The sequence below is a fragment of the Loxodonta africana genome, chromosome 7 (genome assembly GCF_030014295.1).
Source record: "Loxodonta africana isolate mLoxAfr1 chromosome 7, mLoxAfr1.hap2, whole genome shotgun sequence".
NCBI lineage: Eukaryota > Metazoa > Chordata > Mammalia > Proboscidea > Elephantidae > Loxodonta > Loxodonta africana.
The window spans coordinates 87,423,787-87,448,435 of record NC_087348.1 but is presented as its reverse complement, the minus strand read 5'-3'; the positions used below and the strand labels follow the sequence as shown (position 1 = coordinate 87,448,435).

General features: G+C 42.8%; 1 protein-coding gene across 2 annotated transcripts in view; it reads left to right on the top strand.

The window, feature by feature from the left end:
• CLPB (ClpB family mitochondrial disaggregase) overlaps positions 1-24,649 on the top strand; it is a 174,636-nt gene that overhangs the window by 15,645 nt on the left and 134,342 nt on the right. For both annotated transcript variants that reach the window (XM_023538993.2, XM_010599603.3), the window contains exon 3: positions 13,784-13,870. In XM_023538993.2, the coding sequence (XP_023394761.2) occupies positions 13,784-13,870 (87 nt within the window). The remainder of the gene's footprint in view (positions 1-13,783; positions 13,871-24,649) is intronic.

Sequence of the window (24,649 nt, the reverse complement as noted above, 5' to 3'; positions counted from 1 at the left end):
GCTTTAATCAGTAAATCCTCGCAACAACTCTGCCAAGTAGTATGTCCCCATTTTACAGATGATGAAGGAGAAGTTTGGAGAGCTTAAGTCATTTGCCCAAAGTTGCCTACTTGAAAAGTGACCCACCACTTCATTTTACGATGAGGAGTCTGTGAGGCTGGAAACAGAGGGGAGGCTTGCCCAGGCCATATTTTTTTCTTAGCACTCTTCCATGCTCAGGGGGACCTTTTCTGGCTGGGGCGGGGTAGGGAGTGGGGGGCATTGCCATCAAGCCTATTCAACTCATAGCAACCCTATAGGACAGAGTAAAACTGCCCCATAGGAATTACAGAAGTAGACTGCCACATCTTTCTCCTTTTCTAGCTAAAGGGAGAATAGGAGGATCGTTTTGGTCTGCCTTACTGGCTGGGAGTCCACAGGTTCCTAAGGATAAACCGTCGAATCCAGACTCCTTATTTGTCTTCCCCTCAATTCTGGTCCTTACTACCCTGCTCCCCATGCCTACCAGCCAAGCTGACCTTTCTTTCCCAGGAAGAACCCCATTCTGGTCAGACTTGAAAGCATACACTTTACTCATGTCTACCTGTGAGACTTTGCTCATGCAGTGCTTCCAACCCCACCCTTGACCTGCTGTCTCTGCAGTCCCAGTCATGCATCATTGCCCACCTCAAGCCCTTTCTCTCCCAGAAAGCTTACCCTAATAATAATAGCTGTCATTTATTAGATACTGTATGAGACAGAATGCTAATTACTTTGTATGTATCATCATTATTCCTTGTCACATTATTTCAGAACAAATTGTGTTATGTCCATTTTCCAGATGAGAAAACATGAGGCCCAGAAAGATTTAGTGATTAAACCAAGGCCTACATGAATCCAGATATGTCCTTTCTCATTGCAACTGACACTTTGGTCTGATTCACATTGATCTTATCAGAATACCCATAGGTCCTTAAAGTCTGAGCCATACAGTATCATGTTTAGTGGTCACCCCTTGCCTTTTCTCCTCAGTTGCTTCATTCATATGTCTCCTCACCCAGGCTGTGACCCCCGCCACAATAAGGTAGATGGTATCTCCTTCTCTTGCTTTTGTGTAGCACAGCTAGCCACGCAAGGCTGGCTGGGCACTTAGAAGGCACGTAGTACAGATAAGGGCTGGCCACTTGATTGATTGGTTGGTTGAAACCTGTTTATTCTCTTAAGGCTACCCAGCAGGAGGGTGTAGCCCTATGAAGCCGCTAGGCTAAGCTAGCGGACTGGTCTCCAGGATCTTCCATTCATGTGGATGGGAGGCCCAGGAAGGCTGCATAAGAATCCTTTCTGAGGCTGAGCTGAGGCTTCCATCTCAATGCCCTTTTGTTTTGGGGGGACAGCACCCAGGCCTCCTGGGCAGTGTGTGTGTTTGACCAGCCTTTGCAGGTGGACAGCGAGCAGAGACAGAATGCAAAGCACAAACAATTGGGGGAGGTCCCTGGTATTCCCAGGGGCTCGGAGTCCGGTTAGGTGGGGCAGGATCTTCCCAGGCTGGCAGATCTGGGGCTCAGTCACAGCTCCTGCACAGGACAGACAGGATCCAAGGCACTTTTGTATCTGGCCTCCCATCTTCTCCAGTATTCAGCTCCCCTCTTTAGCATCTCTGATAGTCAATATCCAGCCCTCAGTAGGGCAACTCTAGGCATGAGGTGCTCCCTGCCTCTTGAAGGATGAGCAGACTCTGATTGAATAAGCATTCATTCATTCGAGATGCAATTCACATACCATAAAATTTGCCCTTTCAAATTTTACAGTTCAGTGGTTTTTAGTATACAAGTAGTCCCCAAATTACGATGGGGCTCCGTTCCGATCACTGCTTTGTCTGATCACTGCTTACATCACTTTGCTGATGTAAGTGGAATTGCAACATTCTATGTAGTATATATTACTAACAGATAACATGGGAGAAAAAAGGATGGTTGTAAGTACAGTTCATCATAACTGGAGTACGTTGTAAGTCAGTAACTACCTGTATTCGCAAGGTTGTGCAACCATCACCACTAATTCCAGAACATTTCCATCACCCCAAAAAGAAACCCCGGGCCCATGAGCAGTTAGTTCCCATCCCCCCCTCCACCCCCAACAACCCTGGTAACCACTAATCTATTTTCTGTCTCTATGGATTTACCTATTCTTGGTATTTCATATAAATGGAATCATACAATATGTGGCCTTTTGTGACTGGCTTCTTTCACTTAGCATAATGTTTCATCCATATAGTGGCATGTATTAGTACTTTATTCCTTTTTATGACTGAATAATATTCCGTTATGTGGATATACCACATTTTATTTATCCATTCATCAGTTGATGGACATTTGAGAGGTTTCTACTTTCCGACTATCTGAATAATGAAATCATGAACATTCTTGTACAAGTGTTTGTGTGGACTTATATTTTCGTTTCTCTTGAGTGTATTTTTAGGAGTGGAATTGCTGGTCCATATGGTAACTTATTTTTAACATTTTGAGGAACTGCCAAACTGTTTTCCACAGTGACTGCACCATTTTACACTCCCCCCAGCAATGTATGAGGGCTCCAGTTCCTCCACACCCTGGCCAACACTTGTTATTATCTGTCTTTTTTATACAACCGTCCTAGTGGAAGTGAACTGGTATCTCATTGTGGTTTTGATTTGTATTTCCCTAATTACTAATGATGAGCATCTTTTCATGTGCTTATTGGCCAATTGTATGTCTTCTTTGGCATTTATCATTCTTAAGGCCCATTATGATCAATATGCCCCATAAGGCATTGAAATAGAGCATAAAAATGTATCGTTATGACCTTTGCCTTTCAAGAAACTTGCAGTTTGATAAGAAAATTGTAATTCATACATATGAAAAGTTAAGGCTTCAACAGACAAGATGACATCTAGGCTGGGCCTGGAGGTAGGTACCATTTGGATATAAGGAGCTTGGTAGAAAGAATTTCTGGGCGGTTAGGTTAAGAGCTACGACTGCTAACTGAAAGGTCGGCAGTTCAGATCCATCAGGCACTCCTTGGAAACCGTATGGGGCAGTTTTACTCTATCCTGTATGGTCGCTATAAGTCGGAATCGACTCAATAGCAACACATTTGCTTTCGGTCTTTAGAGTAATGTGAAGGAGCCCTGGTGTCACAGTGGTTAAGCACTCGGCTGCTAACTGAAAGGTCAGTGGTTCGAACTCACCAGCCGCTCCATGGGAAAAAGATGTGGCAGTGTGCTTACATAGAGATTATGGCCTTGGAAGCCCTATGGGGCAGCTCTGCTCTGTCCTATAGAGTTGCTATAGCAGCAACAGTATTCTTTTTTTTTTTTTAGAGTAGTGTAAGCAAAGGCACTTTGTAATTGGTAGAAAGGTATTTTATATTGTGATGAATTCTGAAGTGATGTGCATGAAAGCACCTAGCATAGCACTTGACACATGGTAGGCTGTCCTTTCATGCCAGCTCCCTCTATAACTCCACCCCCTTGGGTCTCAGCTCTGCCCTCTAGGACTACACAGAACCCACATCTTGCCTTTTTTCTGCTGCAGACCTTAGGAGACAGAGCTCCAGACTAAATAAGCCTTGGTTCCCTTAATGGTGGCTTCAGGTCTCCTCCAAATCTTTGTCATTTTCTAATGAAACAGCCATACAGTTTTAGTGACTGTTCTGAACCCTAGTGTGATGTGACCATTATTGTGAGGAGCAGGGAGGTTATCTTCTTTGGAAGAGATTTTATGCTTCTGTTAATATGGTCTAAGTTTGCATTAGCTTTCTTGACAGCTGCATTGTACTCCTAGATTGTTGAGCTTGCTATCAGCCCAACCTCCTGAGAACCAGGGCTTCCTGTTTTTTTTTTTGTTTTTGTTTAACTAGGTTTATTGGGTTTGTTTTAACCTAAAGCCAGGACCACTTTAAAGCCTTGTATTGACTTGTGAATATGAAAGGGGTGACGATATGGAGACTACCATGAAGAAGAAGGTGGGATGGTTTGGGTCTTCCTCATCCTGAGACTAGTTGAAGAGTATCTTTTCTGAGGGAGAAGGTTCTAGAAAACAGAACTGAGCAGAGAGCCTCTCCATCCCTCAGATAACCTCCTTTCCACTTAAGGCTTTTCTTTCTTTAACATGTTCTGTTAGCTTGTTGATTCCATCATATGCCTATGATGTGCTGGCCTCATGCTAAATGTGGGAAAGAAGGAAAGAAGTGGATGGGATGCGTGTACTAGAAGGCAGTGTGGTTCAGTAGAGAGCATGGGCTCCAGGGCCAGTGCTGCTGCTCACTGGCTGTGTAATCTTAAGCAGGTCATTTACTCTTCGGAAGCTTCAGGCTTCTCCAATCACGGGATCAGTTGAGATCATAAATACAGAAGCGTATTTATGAGACCTCATATGAGATCATAAATACTATGTAGCAGGGTCTGCCACATAATAGGCTGCTCAAGAAATGTGAGTTCTTTTGAGGCCTGCCGCTCAAGAGCTTTGCAAGACATGAAGAGCAAAGCATGCTTTTGTTCTCATTAACTATACAGACATTGCTGAGTGCCTGTGATACTTTTTTTTTTTTTTTTATGTGATACTTAGAGCATTTATTTGTCTATTTGTCCCATTCCTCCACCTCCAGTTCAGATTGGGAGCTCCTTTTGAGCACAGCCCATGTCTGATTCGTCTCAGCCCTCAGTTTCCAGCACAGAGCCTGGCATGGAGAAGGTGTTACTTAAGTTTTGTTGATAGAGTGAATCTGAATGAGTGAAGGCTAACCCTTTGACCTGACTCTTCCAGGGGGCCAGGTGTTGTGGTTGCTTTGCACAGTCCGTTCTTCGGTGAAAAGTTTCCTGGGGTCTGAAACTTGGCAGTGGTGGCTCAAGTGCCAACCCTGTCTGTGAAGTTTGAGCCACTCCTGGGGCTCACTGATTCCTGGCAACAAGCCAGCTGCCCAGCTGCCCTCTGCGGCAGTCTAGAGTCTTGCTATGGTGCCGGTAGGTGGCGCCCACGGCCCTTTCCCACACCTCAGCTGCCTGGACAGGCCTTCCGTTTTTTACCAAGTCATCAAGGCAAGTGCTGACTCTCTGAGACACCCCGTATAACCCTGGGTAGAGATACCCAGATGAGGGTGGCCTGGGCTACCTCTCCCGCAACTGACCATGTATTGTTGGATTTTTGTGTTTTATTCAGTTGTAGCCACAGCACATACTGCTTGGGGAAGGGAAGCGGAGATGTTTTTCATAGAGGATCCCAGGAGATAGTTAGGGGATCTGTGCTTCTTTCCATCCTTTCTGGCACAGCTCATGCCTCTGCCTCCAGGAAGTCATCCTTGTGGCTCTATTGCTCTGACCTACAATCCCATGGCACCTTCCTCCAGTGTCCTTGCTTGTATTTTAGCTGTTAGCCAGGTGTGTCAACTGTCCAGTGAATTCCTTGAGACAGAGATACTGCAGAATACATCAAAGCACCCTCAGCCACCCTGCTCAGCACTCCCCAGGAGGAGTGTCTGGAATGAATGGATGAATAATAGGAAGTGGTACCTCAAAAAATTGCTATTCAAATTAAAAGATAGTCTACCAACAACCAGTCTTACTCTTAAAAAATGCCAATATCATACAAATCAAAGAAAGGCTGAGGAACTATTCTAGATGAAAGGAAATCAAAGTCAGATGCAATGCTTGATCCTGACATTGTTCCTGGCTTATAACCTAGATCTCAGGTGGTGGAAATTGCTAAAACGGCTATTATTGGGATAATTGAAGGAATTTTAATATGGGCTATATATTAGATAAAAATATTATATCAATGTTAAATGTCCTGATTTAGATCATTATTTAGTGATTGTGTAAGAAAATATTCTTGTGCTATGAAACACATGCTGAAGTATTTGAGGTAAAGGAGCATGGTATTTGAAACTAACTCTCAAATGGTTCAGGAAAACTTAAATAGAGAGAAAAGGAGTAGTAAATGAGGAGAAATGTAAAGAGAATCTGAAGATTTTTTATACTATTCTTGTAACTGCTCTGTAGTTTTGAAATTATTTCAAAATAAAAAGTTTTGAAAAATAATTGGTTCACCTTTATATGTGCTTAATTCCTTGCTGGAAACTGTAAGAGAGGTGAACAAAGAATGGTGATACTATCATTGGACTTGATTCAGTTTAATCCAGCAAATATTCACTGAGCTTCCCCACTGCCTGCCCTTGAACAAATAAGAGTAGGTGTAATCATAGCAACTTACCCTCTGCTGTGAGTCGATCCTGACTCATAGCAACCTCACAGGGTTTCCAAGGCTGTAAACCTCTACAGAAGCAGACTGCTACATCTTTCTCCCGAGGAGCGACTGGTGGTTTCAAACCACCGACATTTTGGTTAGCAGTCGATTGCTTTAACTACCGCGCCACCAGGGCTCCTTAATAAGAGCAACTAACATTTGGAAAATTGAAGTGCTTTCACACACATTGTTTCCTTTGATCATAGCATCCCTGTTGGGTAGGTAGAGCAGGCTAATAAGATAAGATGACTAAGATTCTGAGATACCTGGAAGAGTAGAATACAGACCCACGTTTGGGTCAGTCTCCTCCAAGGGTGATTCTTTCTGAGCCTCTGTATGTGTAAAAGGAAGGATTGGACTGATTGACCTATACAGATCATTCTTTAATTCCAGACGTTTGAAAACTGTGTGTGATAGGAAATGATCCATTATGAAGAATGCACAGACACATTACACAGTGTGCCCTGCATTTGTTGTAGGTGCTACATAAATGCTAGTCCCTCTTCTTCCTCGCTACCGAGGCATGACTGAATCTTGGCATCCAGAGAACTTCCTAGAGCAAGGGTACCCACCTAGCTGGGCCTTGAAGGAGGGTGCTCAGTTCAAGTAATGGATGCAAAAGATGCCACAGCAGCCAGTCTCCATGGAGTTAGAGTACCAGGACCCTGCCTGAAGCCTGCTGGCCTAGGCTGGAATCTGAGAGCAGCCCTTCCTCCCTCACCTCTCCCTCTGGGTCCCCCCACCCCCAGCCCTGACAGGCTGGGTAGATAAGGCGCAGATGGAGGCTGAGTGTGGATTCTAGCCCCAGGCGCCTTGCCTCTGCTCAGACAGCGGGGCCTGGTGCTGTTATTACTGTAAACAGGGCCTTCTGCGAGGCTCCAGTCAGGGCCCCATTGCCCAGATAGCAATCATGATTGGGTCTGCATGGCTCACTGCTTCCAGGCCCCTGATGCAGGTGGGACAGGGCCCTCCACCCTTGAGTTCCCTCCCCAGCTGCAGCTGAGGGCCCGTTTATGTGAAGGATCCGGAAATCAGTTGGAACAATGCACGATTGAAGTTCAGTGGCCGCTTTGTATTGATTGGTCATAAAAAAAAGAAGGAAGGAAAATCAAGTGGCATCTCCCTCCCCTGAGTGAGAGAGCTGATTAGCCAGAATGACCCAAAACTGCCCCCACGTCCCCTGTCCTCTCCTGCCCTCCTACAAACAGCAGGCCCAAGGAGTTGTTTTTTCTTTGGAAGTCTTGTACATTCTGCTAAGAATCCACTTCTCGGTGTGCACTCTGATGCTACACATATTTAAAATCATAAGATATTAGAACTGTCAGGAACTTTAGAAACTATTCAATTCCCTTATTTTACTGCAGAGAAAAGTAAATCCCAGAGTGAGAGAGATTTATCCAGGGTCGCACAGCTAGTGACTGATAGAGTTGTGACTAGAATCCATGACCTCCAGCTCTCAGGTCTGTGTCTGCAGTGTTTTTAACCCTGAGATTGAGAAGCCACATCTCACCCTCTCACGTATACACAGGAGCCTAAGTTCTCTGAAAAAGACAGACATATTATGAAGCAGGCAACTTCTAATACAAGACAGAAGTATGAGTGCCTAGTGAGAGATTGTGTATGTAAACGCTGTAGACATTCATTCGTTGAGACCCTGAGCCCTTCTGTGTGCCAGGTACCAGGACTGAAGAGATGAAGATGCCTCCTGGCTTCTAGAGGAACACACTGGGGGAGTTAGACAGCCAAACGGTGTAGCCATATTGACACAGGTAAGCACAGGAGATTGTGGCAGCATCCAGGCTGTCGTAGGGAAGGCTTCTTGGAGGAGGAAAGTGTAGGACCTTTTTTTTCCCCTAAGAAAAATTTTTTTTTTTTTTTAAAGTATGTTCATACTGGTATACATGATATACAGTATACACACACACATAAACAAACAATACAGAAGCAGGCACAGTGAAAAGTGAAAGTTTGAGTCCCTCATCCCCCCCTCCTCTGTCAGAGGTAATCACCGTTAACCTGTTTGGTCTGTAACTTCCTGGACACTCCTGGGTCCCTGATGGGGGTGGGAGTAGACTTTGTTTTCCGCTTTGATTTGTTACTCTCTTGTGTTTTTTGTTTTTTTTTTTTGTGGTAATCTTCAGCTCTGGAGCTAGGGAACTCTTATTCTACCACTGCTCTTGCCTGGGGATTTGAACTAGTTCATCATTTATCTATCAGCAGATAATTTTGAGCACTTATCTGTCTTCCAAGTTCTGTATGCACCTTTCATATATCATCCTAATTTTACTCTTTTTTAAAATGGGGTAGACACAAATTCACCCCCTACCCACTGCTGTCTCGTTGATTCCAACTCATAGTGACCCCATGGGGTTTCCAAGGCTGTAAGTACTACAGAAACAGACTGCCACATCTTTCTCCTGTTGGAGCTGCTAGGTGGTTTCGAACCAAAACACAGATTAGAAAATAATAATGGCAGCATTTTATGTGTACAGTGCTGTATTGCATACCAAGTATTTTCATATATTTTGTCTCATTGTCTCCTCACAGCACCCTATGCAGTATATGTAGTAGGGCTGGTGGATCCTCTCCATTTTTTAACAGATGTAATAACAGGCTCAGAGGAGGAGGGAATCCAATGAGATTCAGAGATGCTAAGTCACTCACTCATCCCAGGCTACTCACCCAGTAAGTGGCAGAGCCTGGGTATGAACAAGGATCTTTCTGGCTTCTTTTCCTGCCCCGGGATACTCCCTGAGAGTTGTGCAACAACTGGGATTCAACTCTGGGACTCTAATGTGGTCTCCTCTCTATCAACTACCCTGGGCAACCTCCCCAATTAGTATCATCTGCCACTGCCACTGCCCTGCCAAGCAGGAGACCTAGTTCATTAGGAAAGGGCCCTCCCCAAGGTCTGGAGTAAGCCCAGAGAGGCCTGCCATGCGCACCCCCACTCCTAGCCCCCGACACCGGCTGCTCTGCCCTGAGTGGCAGCGCACATTAAGCATTCCACTCATCATCTCAGGGATGATGGAATCCTAACCTTTTCGGAGACACCATGCTCTGTCACAAGCATTGCTCTTTTTAAAAGAGATTAATTCACTTGCCGCATTTTGTCCCTTGGTGAAAATCACAGGGGAGAGCAAGGGTGGCTTTCTCCGGCCTCAGAGGCCCTTTCAGCCACTCTCAGCAGGCAGCCACCCGCCCAGCTGGCCCAGGACTTTGAAATGACTGCCCGCTGGGCATTCACTTGCAAAGCAACAAAATGAAACAGAGGAGACCTGATTTGTGAAATCTTAACTTCTTGGGCTACTCTGCACACAGAGGGGAAGTGGGGGAAGGGTCTACCCAGGTGCAAAAGAAGAGAAGTTGTTTGTGGTTGGGTTTGTGGTATTGTTTGAAGTTAGTTCTGGTCCTTCCTTCATTTACCAGGCCCACCATCCCTTATGGAGACCTACTCTGTGGCATCTCTTGTCATCCTTACAGCTGCCTTGCACAGTAGGGATTAGTACTCCCCCCCACCCCCCATTTCACAGCTAACAGGTGACAGCGCCAAAATCTAAACTCTGGCTTTTGGACTGCAGAGATACTGCTTTTTCCATTACACCTCAGCCCTAAGAGGCATCATCAAAGAATGATGCTCAGTCAGGAAGCTGGGCAGGGCTGAAAAGCTGAAGTCTCACAGAAGAACACCAAGATTTGCCTCCTAAGAACACTCCTCAGATTCGTAGAGCCCTTTCCTTCGTATTTCAGTGTAGCCTCCTAAAACCTCTGTGAAGCTGGCAAGGGATTATGATCCTCAGTGAACCTGTGAAGAGACTGCAGCTTGGTGAGATGATAGACCTTCCCCAGGGTGTTAAAAGTTGTAGGTGGCAGAGCTGGGATTCAAACCCTGCTCTCCGGACCCTGCCTTATGCAGAGAAAGTCTACTCTCTTCATTGAGAGGACAGCAAATTTGGAGATTCCCCCTCTCCTAGCAATCCCTCCTCACAGAAGAAATTCCTACCTGGCTCAGGTCCTAGAAAGCAAGGACTTCTTTCTCTGTCTTTTCCTGGGTAGCCAGCATGGAGCCTTGGCACAGAGTGGGTGTGTGCATGTTTGTTGAATAAATGAATAAAGGGGTGCCTAGAGCCAGCCTGGCTTAATTATCCAGGTCATCCTGCATGGTCATGTCCTAGAATCCTGGGAATGGGCCAACCTGCACTACCAGCTCGAGACCAGAACACTTTGTTCCATCAAAGCGATGGAAATGGAGGTAGGGAAGGAGGCAGAAACCACCGGGTACTGAATACTTGCTATATGTCAGGCACTGGGCTGGGATCTCCCTGCCAATTACAGATTGTTATCCTTCTTTTACGGAGCCCTGATGGCGCTGTGTTTAAGAGCTCAGCTGTTAACCAAAAGGTCTTGGCAGTTTGAATCCACCAGCTGCTCCTTGGAAACCCTATGGGGCAGTTCTGCTCTGTCCTATAGGGTTGCGATGAGTCGGAATTGACTTGATGGCAGTGGGTTTGCATTTTTTTTGTTTAATCATTATTTTATAAATGAGAAAACTGAGACTCAGAGAAGTGATATCCTCAAGGTTATCTAGCCAGACCAAAATTTGAATCCAGGTCTCACTTACTCCGTAGCTCTTTATTAACACTTTTCTTTTTTATTACATTACACTGAGTCCTCAAAGGGCAGGAAGACAAAGCATCTCAGTCTTCTTTCTTCAGCCCTGCCTCCAGAGCAGTGCTGCTTCTAGAATTCTCAGGCCCAGGCAGGGGAGCACGGGTCAGCAACCACTGGAGTTGTGAGGGATTTTGCCTCCACTGAGCTTCTCTTTTGCCACTCCCTGCCTTCTTATTTCCCTGTCCTAGTTCATCTCCCTGGTTTATTACAGCAGCCCCCTGACTGATCTCCTTGTCCGCATGCTCTACCCCCACTTCCCTTTCAAATTCAGCCTGCTTAAGATATTAGGTTAATTTCATAATTTCTTTTGTCTCAAAACTTTAGATGATAACCCCACTACATGTGTTAAAAGTTTATGGAAAGGCAAACAGGTCTCCTCTCAGTTACCCCCTTCAGATGACTGATAGTGGCTGATTGGAACCTGTGTTGGGGATACTGAGGCTCTTTCAAAGGCTCCATAAGAAAAGACACTGCTATGAGAGACTTGTGGTGTCTGCCTTAGAGGCAAGAGTGCAGAGTGGGGGCACACATGCCAGTATTTGCCAGTTTTTTAGATTCAGTTTTTCACCTGAGGTCCATTACTGACTTTGTAGGGCTCTGTGAACCCCTGGACTTTGTATGTGTAAAATATATATTTTCTTAGTGTGTCCTTTCTGATGCACGTTTGTAGAGAGAGTCATCAACTTTGATCATATTATCAGAGGAGCCTGTGGATCAAAACGGGCTCATAGCCACTGCCTTGGCCTCCTAGCCTGGCATTTGAAGCTGCGTGTGGCCACTACATACCTCAGCAACTGTCTGTTTCTCTGCTGTGAACTGTCACCCAGATGGAGCTACTTAATGGTCTCTGAGTATACCTTGCTGTTCCTTTCCTGCTTCCGACTCTGATCCTGTTCTTTTTGCCTTGACTGGCATGTTTTTCCCCCTCCTCTCTCAACCATTCCCCTTCTTCGAGGTGCATGCACTTCAATCTTTTCCCTCAGAAAGGGATCTTTGATTGACTTCATCCTGTCCTGATTTTGCATCCCCTGATTTTCTAGCCCTTCTGAACTAAAGACCAGAAAAGTGAGATCATCTGATCAAAATCACAGTTAGTAGAACTCCAGTCTCTTTGACTCTCAGAAGCATGAGCTGTGCACTACACCATGTAGCTTGCTAACTTAGGAAGGTTTTGTGCAAGAAGCGACTTTCGTCACACAGAAGATTCACCCCCAGAGTTCTTAGCCTTTTTAATATTCTTGGCCGTAGAAAATTACTTCTGGGTAAAGGAAATCTCACAGTGTCTGTGGTAAGAGGCCCAGGTCTTTCAGCAGAAGAAATCCTCCAAACTAGAGGTGAGAGATGAAGGTTTCACAGCCTCGTCAGCAGTCTCCTCTCACCTTCTATGTCCCAGCCATACTAAACCTCTTTCAGGGCCTCACATACCCCATGCCTTCTTCACCCCTGGGTGAGGAGGCTTTCTCTCTGCCTGCAACACTTCTTCCCCTTCCTCACCTCCTTTTGTCTGGCTCATTCCCCTTAATTATCATCACTCCTCTTTTTTTTTTCCTCAGAGAATAAGTTCCCTTGTTGTGCATCTCTGGTCCCCATTCGTAAACCAAAACCAAACCCGTTGCTATCAAGTTGATTCCGACTCACAGTGATCCTGTAGAACAGAGAACTGCCTCATAGGGTTTCCAAGGAGTGGCTGGTGGATTTGAACTGCCGACCTTTTGGTTAGCAGCCATAGATCTTAACACTGTGCCACCGAGGCTAGCACTCATCAAATGTGTAATTGTGTGTTTGGTAGTCTGTCTCCCCACTGCATCAGCACTGTAAAAGTCATGTAGACATCATGGCTACATGCTAGAAGAAGTACATGCTGTATCTCAGCATCCTCCCAAGTCTTAGTTACCTGCTTATTGCACAGAAATTTCGTTTGTCTTGGGTCAGAGGAGCATTTACTACAGATTGAGGGAGAAGAATGGTGCTGGGACTCAAACCCAAGTCTCCAGACTCTATCCAGTGCCCACTCTGCTAGAACCTGCAAAGAGGTAAACAGCTTCCCAGTCACAAGCAGTGTCCCAAGCACGCCCACCCTGTCCTCAGAAGCAGATCCTGCCTTGATAAACCACTCAACTTTTGATCTGTCCCTTTCCTGGCTTCCTACAGCACTTATGGTCAGAAATTAGACACTGTAGCCTAGATTTCATTCTGTTTTGTGTTGTCCTCTCATTATTCCATGTCTGAGTCCTGCCTCCACAACTAAATTGTATGCTTCCCCAGGTCACATCCCATGTCTTCTCTTCCCTTACCCACGAACCCAATGTATAGCATAGGACTAAGCACATATCACACTGATTTACTGAAATCAATTTAGTTTTTTGCTTTTTATGTTACGTCAGAGCCAGGTTCTGTCTAGAGGAAGGATGGTGAAGTGAGAGAGATTCAGGCTTTAGAATCATTATTGACCCAATTCCAATCACTGTACTGCCCCTTAACTAGCTTTGTGACCTTTAGCAAATCATTTCTGTACCTTGTTACCACATCCATTTAAAGAAGCTTCTTAAAGTTGTGTGAAAAGTAGATAAGATCAAGTATGTTAAGTGCCTAGGACAGTCACTGTCTGCAATAAGTACTTATTAAGTGTTGATTGTGTTCCTCCCCTTCCATCTGTCTACCCCCTCATTGCGTGGTCCCTTGTTCCCAGGACTCAGAATTCAGACTTTAGTGAAGACTGACACATCTGTCTCCCGCTGAGTGACTGGTGGGTTCGAACTGCTGACCTTTCAGTTAGCACCCAAGCTCTTAACCACTACACAACCAGGGCTCCTTTCATGGTGAGCCACACACTGAAAATGTTTGTTTCTCTTTAGGTTATTGTCAGAAGGTGCAGATGTCAATGCAAGGCACAAACTTGGCTGGACAGCTCTCATGGTGGCAGCCATCAGCCGAAACTACAGGTGAGAAATCTCTCTCCACATAGGGCTCCCTTAGCCAGATATCTGTGTGAGCTGTTTCCCACTATTGTGTGCACACCGCCCCCCTCCTCACTGTCTTCACCAGAGGCAGGGAGATGGACTCAGCCTAAGGTACTGAACTACACCTGGTGCAATGGAAAGTATAAGAGATGTGGAGCGGGAATATGTGGCTTTGGATCCCAGCTCTATCACTCATTGACTTTGTGACCTTGGGCAAGTCATTTGCATTATTGTGGCAACCAAATATTTGAAAGCCTGTTGTAAATGATGACATATGCGTGGTGAATTATCATCATCATTTTTATTATCCACCATCTATCCATGTTGAGAAGTCCGCAGTCACTACCCTCAGTGGGGGCTCCACTGGGGCAGCTTCTTTGAAGCTTTTGATGAAAGCTAGGGAAGGTAGGAAGAACTAGAGAAGCTCTTGCTATGATTATACAAAAAATTTGAGTACATGAGAGAAAAAGGGGATTCTTTGACCTATTTAAGAAAACAGACTTTGGACACTTAAAATAGCAACCATTGAAATTGATAGTTGGAGGCAATAATTTTAATTGTCTTCAAGCAGGTCTTTAAGGCTTTATCTGCCAGTAATGGCCACTTTTGGAAGAGTCATTTTTGTGGTGGAAACCAAAAAAACCTGGGATTTTATAATATAGATGTGGTACTACCTGCCTCAGGCTGGCTGAGACACTTGGCTATAATTGAGATAGGCTTTTCTTTGCTCCTGTCATGAACTTGTTCCCAGCCCCTCAGTCTCCTTATTGGCCTTCTTTAGCGCCAGGTACTTAATTTTTAAAAGAAAAATTGATGTAAATAGATGAGAGGCCTGTAATCCATTCCTGGTTCTGATCATTAGTTCATGCAGAGTAGAGGTACTTTGCATGACTTTCACAACACCCTACCTCATCTGAAACTAATCAGTTATTTCTACAAATATTTAGTAAGTATCTGCTCTGACCCAGTCTCTGTGCTAATCTTTGGGGGATCAGAGACCTTGGGGAGCTCACAATCTAATGTGGAAAAGAAAGGCGGGTAAAGAGACATAGCCTAGTGCTGTCAATGATATAATAGCAGTGTGTATATGGTACTGTAGAAGAAAAGACTGTGGCGGGGGGGTGGGGGCCGCAAATCTGGAGGCAGAGTAGATTCTTGCTATACTCTTATGAGAATCAGGTAAGATAATGCATATGCTATAGGTTATAAATGGTGAATTGTTATTCTCTGATGCTCCCGTTAGACCTCTCTGTACACAAAAACACATGCACACATGCATGCAGTCAGGATATCAGGCGTTCGTTCATTCAAATAGTATTTTCTGAATGTCTGCTATGTACCAGCACCAAGCTGGGACCCAGGTTGGCTCTCCTTTGCGCTGTGAGAAAACAATAACTTCATTTTTTATAAAATTTGCTTTCAAAAGGAAGAGTTTGAGTATGTTTGTTTTCTTAAAACCTCAAGAATATGGCGTTAGAGTTTTCAAAGTTCAGGTTGTCAAGTGGAGGTTTTTGGAAAAGTGCACAATCAATGGAATTTTTCATCACGTTGTCTTTCCTCATTTGCACCCAGATGCCAGGTTAAGTCCTCACCTTCCATAAACCTTTCGATGACTGATCTTATTTCCCATCTCAGCATTTAACTTCTCCTTTTTCTTACATTTCTCATCTCAGCATTTAACTTCTCCTTTTTCATACGTGTCCAGTTCCTACCAGGCAGTGAGCTCCCTGATGGCTAGACCCCTTTTCTCCTAACTTTATTTTGGAGAATTTCAAACGTATACAGAATACAGCATAATGAGCCTCCATGTAAACCATCAATAGCTTCAGCAGTTATCTAACCACGGCTAATCTTAGTTCATCTGTACTCCCCCCCCCTAGATTATTTTGAAGCAGATCTCTGACTCATTTTTGCATCCTTTGTAGCACCTGGCAAGGTGACATAGTTCTTTGCACTGAGTACGTGCTTTAAAACGATTATCAGTTGATTCACTATCTGAGCCTTTAACATTTGAATGTTTAGAAATCAAGTCAAGAAATGTATTGAGGATCTGTTGCGCTCAAGGCCTACACCAGTAGTGCCAACAGCCAGCAAGTGCCAGCAGCCCTGTTGGCTCAAGCTGCTGAAAGTTTCTGCAAACATCACCTTGTCCTCTTGGGCAGCACTGTCAGCTGAAGGAAGGCTTAGTGATAGTTTCCAGCTTGTGCCCTTTCCACTCTTCACTGGAGTTTGTCACTTAAGGTAGTAAATGTGACTGATCCACGATTGGCATCCTTGTATATCTAATTCCAATGTCTATTGCCTTTTCTTCTCTACCCACTGATACTTCACCCCCACCCACCAGCCTCCTTCCCCAGCTTTCAGGCGTTTCCATCTGCAAGAGAGAGCCACTGGTAGAAAAGAGAGGGGTTATGTTCTCTTCTGTATGTAGTATTCTCAGGGGTGAAACTGAATAGGAAATAACACTATACTTAAAAGTACTTTCAATTAGTAATCAGATAGCTAGTAGAAGTGCTTTTGGGGATACTTCTCTCTGAATCTAATGAGTCGTTGGTTTAACTGATTGCTCTGACTTTATCCAGGACTATTAACAAATCCATGATGCTTGTTGACCCTGGCAAAGTGAGAGTGATGGCTTGTATTTATTTGCTTTGGTTCCTAGGACTAATGATTGGCTTTATAAGCACCCATTTTGTGCCCCCTCTCTTTTTGCCAGTGCACAAGAAGGACAGATTCTTTTCTTTTTTTTTTGTACTTTAGGTGAAAGTTTACAGAACAAACTAGTTTCTCATTAAACAGTTAGTACACATATTGTTTTATGACATTGGCCAACAACCCCACTACATGTCAACACTCTCCCTCCTCAACCGTGGGTTCCTTATTACCAGTTTTCCTGTGCCCTCCTGCCTTCTAGTCCTTGCCCCTGGGCTGCTGTGCCCCTTTAGTCTCGTTTTGTTTTATGGACCTGTCTAGTCTTTGGCTGGCAACCCTGGTGGCATAGTGGTTAAGTGCTACGGCTGCTAACCAAGAGGTTGGCAGTTCGAATCCGCCAGGTGCTCCTTGGAAACTCTATGGGGCAGTTCTACTCTGTCCTATAGGGTCGCTATGAGTCAGAATCGACTCGATGGCAATGGTTTGGTTTTTGTTTGGAATCTTTGGCTGAAGGCTGGACCTTGGGAGTGACTTCATTACTGAGCTAAAAGGGTGTCCGGGGGCCATACTCTCAGAGTTTCTCCAGTCTCTATCAGGCCAGTAAGTCTGGACTTTTTTCATAAGTTAGAATTTTGTTCTATGTTTTACTCCAGCTTTGTCTGGAACCCTCTATTGTGATCCCTGTCTGAGCCATCAGTGGTAACTGGGCACCATCTAGTTGTACTGGACCCAGTCTGGTGGAGGCCATGATGGTTATGGTCCATTAGACCTTTGTTCTAATCTTTCCCTCGTATCTTTAATTTTCTTCATTCTCCCTTGCTCCCGATGGGGTGAGACCAGTGGAGTATCTTAGATGGCCGTTCACAAGCTTTTAAGACCCCAGACACTACTCACCAAAGTAGAATGTAGAACATTTTCTTTATAAACTAGGTTATGCCAATTGAGCTAGATGTTCCCTGAGACCATAGTCCCCATAGCCCTTAGCCCAGCAGTTCAGTCCCTTAGGGAGTTTGAATGTGTCTATGGAGCTTCCATGACCTTGCCTTGGACAAGTTGTGCTGGCTTCCCCAGTATTGCATACCATCTTACCCTTCACTAAAGTTACCACTTACCTATTGTCTGTTCAGTGTTTTTCCATCCCTACCCCTCCCCTCCTTTGTAACTATCAAAAATTGTTTTTGTTTTGAAATTTTTATTTTTTTTATTGTGCTTTAAGTGAGAGTTTACAGTTCAAGTCAGTTTCTCATGTAAAATCTTATACACACAATGTTATGTGACCCTAGTTGCTCTCCCTACAATGTGACAGTACACTGTCTCTCCCTGCTGTATTTCCCATGTCTATTCAACCAACTCCTATCCCCCTCTGCCTTCTCATCTCGCCTTCAGACAGGAGTTGCCCACATAGTCAGTCTCATGTGTCTACTTGAGTTAAGCACCCTCCTCATGAGTATCATTTTATATCTTACAGTCCAGTATAAACTTTGTCTGAAGAGTTGGCTTCAGGAATGGTTTTAGTTTTGGGCTAACAAAGAGTCTGGAGGCCATGACCTCTGGGGTCCCTCCAGCCTCAGTCAGACTATTAAGTCTGATCTTTTTACTAGAATTTGAGGTCTCCATCTCACTTTTCTCCTACTCCATCAGGGATTCTCTGTTGTGTTCCCTGTCAGGGCAGTCATTGGTGGTAGCCGGGCACCATCTAGTTCTTCGGTCTCAGGCTGATGGAGTCCTTGGCTTATGTGGCTCTTTTGGTCTCTTGGGCTCGTATTTTCCTTGTCTTTGGTGTTCTTCATTCTCCTTTGCTCCAGGTGGGTTGAGACCAATTAATGCATCTTAGATGGCCACCTGCTAGCTTTTAAGACCCCGGATGCCATTCACCAAAGTGGAATGCAAAACGTTTTCTTAATACACTTTGTTATGCCAGTTGACCTAGATTTCCCCTGAGACCATGGTCCCCAGACCCCTGCCCCTGCTGCTCTGTCCCTCGAAGTGTTTGATTCTATTCAGGAAACTTCTTAGCTTTTGGTTTTTAGTCCAGTTATGCTGACTTACCCTGTATTGTGTGTTGTCCTTCCCTTCACCTAAAATAGTTCTTGTCTACTATCTAATTAGTGAATACCCTCTCCCTCCCTCCCCACACTCATAACCATCAAAGAATGTTTTCTCCTATGTTTAAACCTTTTCTTGAGTAAAATAGTTCTTGTCTACTATCTAATTAGTGAATACCCCTCTCCCTCCCTCCCCACACTCATAACCATCAAAGAATGTTTTCTTCTATGTGTAAACCTTTTCTTGAGTTCTTACAATGTTGGTCTCATGCAATATTTGTCCTCTTCTGACTGACTAACTTCATTCAGCATAGTGCCTTCCAGATTCATCCATGCTATGAGATGTTTCACTGATTCATCATTGTTCTTTATTGTTGCGTAGTATTCTGTTGCGTGACTATACCGTAATTTGTTTATCCATTCATTCGTTGATGGACACCTTGGTTGTTTCCATTTTTTGATATTGTGATCAGTGCTGCAGTGAACATGGGTGTGCATATATCTATTTGTGTGACAGCTTCTATTTCTCTAGGATATATTCCAAGGAATGGAATTGCTGGATCGAATGGTATTTCTAGCTTTTTTAGGAAGCACCTAATCAATTTCCAAAGTGGCTGTACCATTTTACATTCCCACCAGCAGTGTATCAGTGTTCCCGTCTCTCCACAACCTCTCCAACATTTATTATTTTGTGTTTCTTGAATTAATGCCAACCTTATTTGGGTGAGCTGGTATCTCATTGTAGTTTTGATTTGCATTTTTCTAATGGCTAATGATTATATTTCCTCATTTATCTGTTATTTGCCCAAATGTCTTCTTTGGTGAAGTGTCTGTTCATACCCTTTGCCCATTTTTTAACTGGGTTATTTGTCTTTTTGTTGTTGAGGTTTTGCAGTATCTTGTAGATTTTGCGGATTAGACACTGATCGAGTTTGTCATAGCCAAAAATTTTTTCCCAGTCCGTAGGTTGTCTTTTTACTCTTTTGGTGAAATCTTTTGATGAGCATAAATGTTTGATTTTTAGGCACTCCCAGTTATCTAGATTCTCTTCTGGTGTTTATGCATTGTTAGTACTGTTTTGTATACTGTTTATGCCATGTATTGGGGTTCCTAGCGTCCCTATTTTTCCTTCCGCGATCTTTATCATTTTAGATTTTATGTTTAGGTCTTTGATCCATTTTGAGTAAGTTTTTGTGCATGGTGTGAGGTATGGATCTTGCTTCATTTTTTTGCAGATGGATATCCAGTTATGCCAGCACCATTTGTTAAAGGGATTGTCTTTTTCCCATTTAATGAACTTTGGGCCTTTGTCAAATATCAGCTGCTCGTAGGTGGATGAGTTTATGTCTGGATTCTCAGTTCTGTTCCATTGGTCTATGTATCTGTTGTACCAGTACCGGAGATTGTTTCTTTTTGTGTGCAAACCTTTTCATGAGTTTTTGCAGTAGTGGTCTCATACAATATTTGCCCTTTTGTGATTGACTTATTTCACTGAGCATGATACTCTCCAGATTCATCCATGTTATGAGATGCTTCCAAGATTCGTCGTTGTTCTTTATCATTGTGTAACACTCCATTGTGTGTATTTACCATAGTTTGTCCATTCATCTGTTGATGGGCACCTAGGTTGTTTCCATCTTTTTGCTATTGTGAACAGTGCTGCAGTGAACATGGGTATGCATAAGTCGGTTCGTGTGGCGGCTCTTATTTATCTAGGATATATTTTTATTCCTAGGAGTGGGATTGCTAAATCGTATGGTATTTGTATTTCTAGCTTTCTAAGGAAGCGCCATATTGTTTTCCAAAATGCTTGTATCATTTTGCATTCCCACCAGCAGTGCATAAGAGCTCTGATCTCCCTGCAGCCTCTGCAACATTTGGTATTTCCTTTTTTTTTTTTTTTATTCGTGCCAGTAATGCCAGGGTGACATGGTATCTCATTGTGGTTTTGATTTGCATTTCTCTAATGGCTAGTGATCGAGAGCATTCCCTCGTGTGTCTGTTGGCCACTTTAATGTCTTCTTTGGTGAAGTGTCTATTCATTTCATTTGCCCATTTTTTAATTGGATTATTTGTCTTTTTGTTGTAGAGGTATTGGATTTTCCTGTAGATTTTAGAGATTAGACTTTTGTCTAATTTGCAATAACCAAAAATTTTTTTCCCAGTCTGTAGGTTCTCTTTTTACTCTTTTGGTGAAGCCTTTTGATGAGCCTAAGTGTTTAATTCTTAGAAGATCTCAGTTATCTAGCTTAGCTTCTAGAGTTTGTGTGTTGTTGTTTATGGTTTGTATCCTGTTAATGCTGTGTATTAGGGCCGCTATCATTGGCACTGTTTTTTCATCTATGATCAATAAAGTTTTTAGCTTTATATTTAGGTCTTTGATCCATTTTGAATTAGTTTTTGTATATGGTGTGATGTATGGGGTCCTGTTTCATTTTTTTGCAGATGGACATCCAGTTTTGCCAGCATCGTTTGTTAAAAAGATTGTCTTTTCCCCACTTGATGAACTTTGGGCCATTGTTGAAGATCAGGTGACCATACGTGGATGGATTTACATCTGGGTTCTCAATTCTCTTCCATTGGTCAGTGATGCTGTCGTATCAGTACTGGCATGTTTTGACTACTGTAACTGTATAGTAGGTTCTGAGATCAGGTAGTGTGAGCCCTCCTACTTTATTCTTCTTCAGTAGTGCTTATCCAGGGCTTCTTCCCTTTCCATATAAAGTTAATGATTAGTTTTTCTATTTCTTTAAAGAATGTTTTTGATATTTGGATTGGGATTGCATTGTATTTGTAAATTGCTTTGGTTAGAATTGTCATTTTCACAATGTTGAGTCTACCTATCCATGAACGTGGTGTGTTTTTCCATTTATGCAGATCTCTTTTGGTTTCTTGCAGTAGTGTTTTATAGTTTTGTTTGTATAGGTCTTTTACAACCCTTGTTAGATTTATTCCTAAATATTTTTTCAGGGGCTATTATAAATGGTATTGTTTTCCTTATCTCCTTTTTATTGTTGTCTTTATTGGTGTATAGAAATCCAACTGATTTTTATATGTTTATATTGTATCCTGCAACTCTGCTGAATCTTTCTATTAGATCCAGTAGTTTTCTCGTGGAGTCTTTTGGGTTTTCTATGTATAGTATCATTTTATCCACAAATAGGGACAGTTTAACTTCTTCATTACCAATTTGGATGCTCTTTATTTTTCTTGCCTTAATGCTCTAGCTAGGACTTCCAGCACAGTGTTAAACAGGAGTGGTGATGAAGGGCATCCTTGTCTTGTTCCTGTTCTCAAGGGGAATGTTTGCATCCTCTCTCAATTAAGAATGATGTTGGCTGTTGGTTTTACATAGATGCCCTTTATCGTGTTGAGAAATTTCCCTTCCATACCTATTTTATTGAGAATTTTTATCAGGAATGGGTGTTGGACTTTGTTGTATGCCCTTTCTGCGTTGATTGAGATGCTCCTGTGATTCTTTTGTTTTATTTATGTGGTGGATTATGTTGATTGATTTTCTAATGTTGAACCATTCTTGCATACCTAGTATGAATCCTACTTGGTTGTGGTATATTATTTTTTTGATACGGTGTTATATTCTATTGCCTAGAATTTTGTTGAGAATTTTTGCGTCTATATTAATGAGAGATATTGGTCTGTAATTTTCTTTTTTTGTGGTGTTTTTACCTGGTTTTGGTATCAGGGTTATACTGGCTTCATAGAATGAATTTGGAAGTATCGCTTCCTTTTCTATGTTCTAAAATAATTTCAGTAGTACTAGTGTAAGCTCTTCTCTGAATGTTTGGTAGGATTCTCCTGTGAAGCTGTCTGGGCCAGAGGTTTTTTTTATTGGGAGTTTTTTTTTATTATCTTTCAGTCTCTTTACTTGTTATAGGTCTGTTCAGATTTTCAACATCATTTTGTATTAGTTTGGGTGGGTAGTGTGTTTCTAGAGATTTGTCCATTTCCTCTAAGTTTTCAAATTTGTTGGAGTATAGTTTTTCGTAGTACTCTGTTATGATCCTTTTTATTTTAGTTGGGTCTGTTTTTATGAGGAGGACAGATTCTTATTGAAAATAGCACATTCTCAGGTTGGATTTATTCATGTCACAAATATTTTTTGGCACCTACCTTTTTGCCAGGTACTGTTCTAGGTAACTGAAATACATCAGTCACAAACAAACACCTTTGCCCTCATAGAGCTTATTTATATACTAATGGTGGTTGGTGGGTAGGGTTAGGCAGGGATAGACAATAAACAATAAATATAATGCATAAGTAAACTATTTGTGAGAAGGTAAGAGGTGCTGTGGAAAAAAAGAAAAAGTAGAATCTGGGTAAAAAGGGCATGCCAGTGGGTCAGTGGTCAAGGTGAGTGAGTTAGCCTCATTGGAATGGTGCCATGTGAGTAGAGTCTCAAAGGCTGTCAGTGTCTTTACCAGCAGAGTCTGTCAGTAGGTTTCTCCTTATTAGAAGTGTGCTGATTCTCATATAATCAATCACCAAACCCTTCTAGAATCATACTGGCTATTCTTAAAATGTTAACTGTCTTTAGATTGGCTTTATAGTAGTAGAAAGTAGAGGGGCTGCAGCCCTTGATTCAAGGCTGAAAGCTGAGACCTTCATCTCCTTGGGAATACTGGTGGCCCCAGGCTCAAATCCTTCGTGATACAGAGTCTCTATCCTTAAGGAGCTTAACTTCTTGTGAACTTTTGTTTAAGTATGTATGTATTATTTAATTTTGAAAAGGAAATGTAGTGCTATAGGACAAAATTCAGAAAGTATTCATGGGTTCCCCTATGTCACACCATCTACAAAAATTAACTCAAAATGAATCAGTGACCTAAATATTAGAGCTAAAAACATAAAACTCTCAGGAGAAAATAGAGGGGCGTATCTTTATGATCTTGAATTTGGTAGTGGATCATTAGATATGACACCAAAAGCATGAGCAATAAAAGAAAAAATAAATTGGACTTCATTAAAATTAAAAAATTTTTTCCATCAAAGGACATTATCAAGAAAATGAAAAGACAGCCTACAGAACAGGAGTAAATATTTGCAAACCATGTATCTGGTGTTATGAATTGAACTGTGTCCCTCAAAATTATGTGCCAACTTGGCTAGGCCATGGTTCTCAGTATTACATAATAATCTTCCATTGTGTGATCTGATGTAATTATCCTCAATTTTGTGATTTGATGTAGTAATCCTTCTTGTTGTAAATCCTAACCTCTATTATGTTAATGGAGCCTTGGTGGCACAATGGTTAAGAGCTTGACTGCTAATCAAAAGATCAGCAGTTCAGATCCACCAGCCACTTCTTGGAAAACCTATGGGGTAGTTCTACTCTGTCATATAGGGTCTCTATGAGTCAGAATTGACTTGATGGCAACAGGATGATGTTAATGAGGTGGAATTAGAGGCATTTATATTAACAAGGCAGGATACAATCTGTGGGATTAGGGTTGTATCTTGAGTCAATCTCTTTTGAGATATAAGAGATTAAACAAGCACACACAGAGAGGGATCTCCTGCCACCAAAGAAGAAGAGCCAGGAGTGGAACATGCCCTTTGGCCCTGGAGTCCCTGTGCTGAGAACCTCCTAGACCCAGAGGAAGATTGATCCCAAGACATATGGAGATCTCCAAGGAATACCAAGCCCAGAGATGTTGAAAGGAGACAAGGGCCTTCCTACAGAGCTGACACAAGAGAAAGCCTTCGCCTAGAGTTGGCATCTTAAATTCGGACTTCCAGCCTCCTAAACTGTGAGAGAATAAATTTCTGTTTGTTGAAGCCGCCCACTTGTGGTATTTCTGTTATAGCAGCACTAGATAACTAAGACATCTGGTAAGGGTTAAACATCTAGAATATACAGAGAACTCCTACAATTCAACAACAAAAAGATAAACAACCACATTAAAAAATGGGCAAAGGACTTGAATAGATATTTCTCCAAAGAAGATATACAGATGGCCAATAAACACCTGAAAAGATGGTCAACATCATTAGTCATTAGGGAAATGCAAATCAAAACCACAACGAGCTACTGCTTTTGGTTATA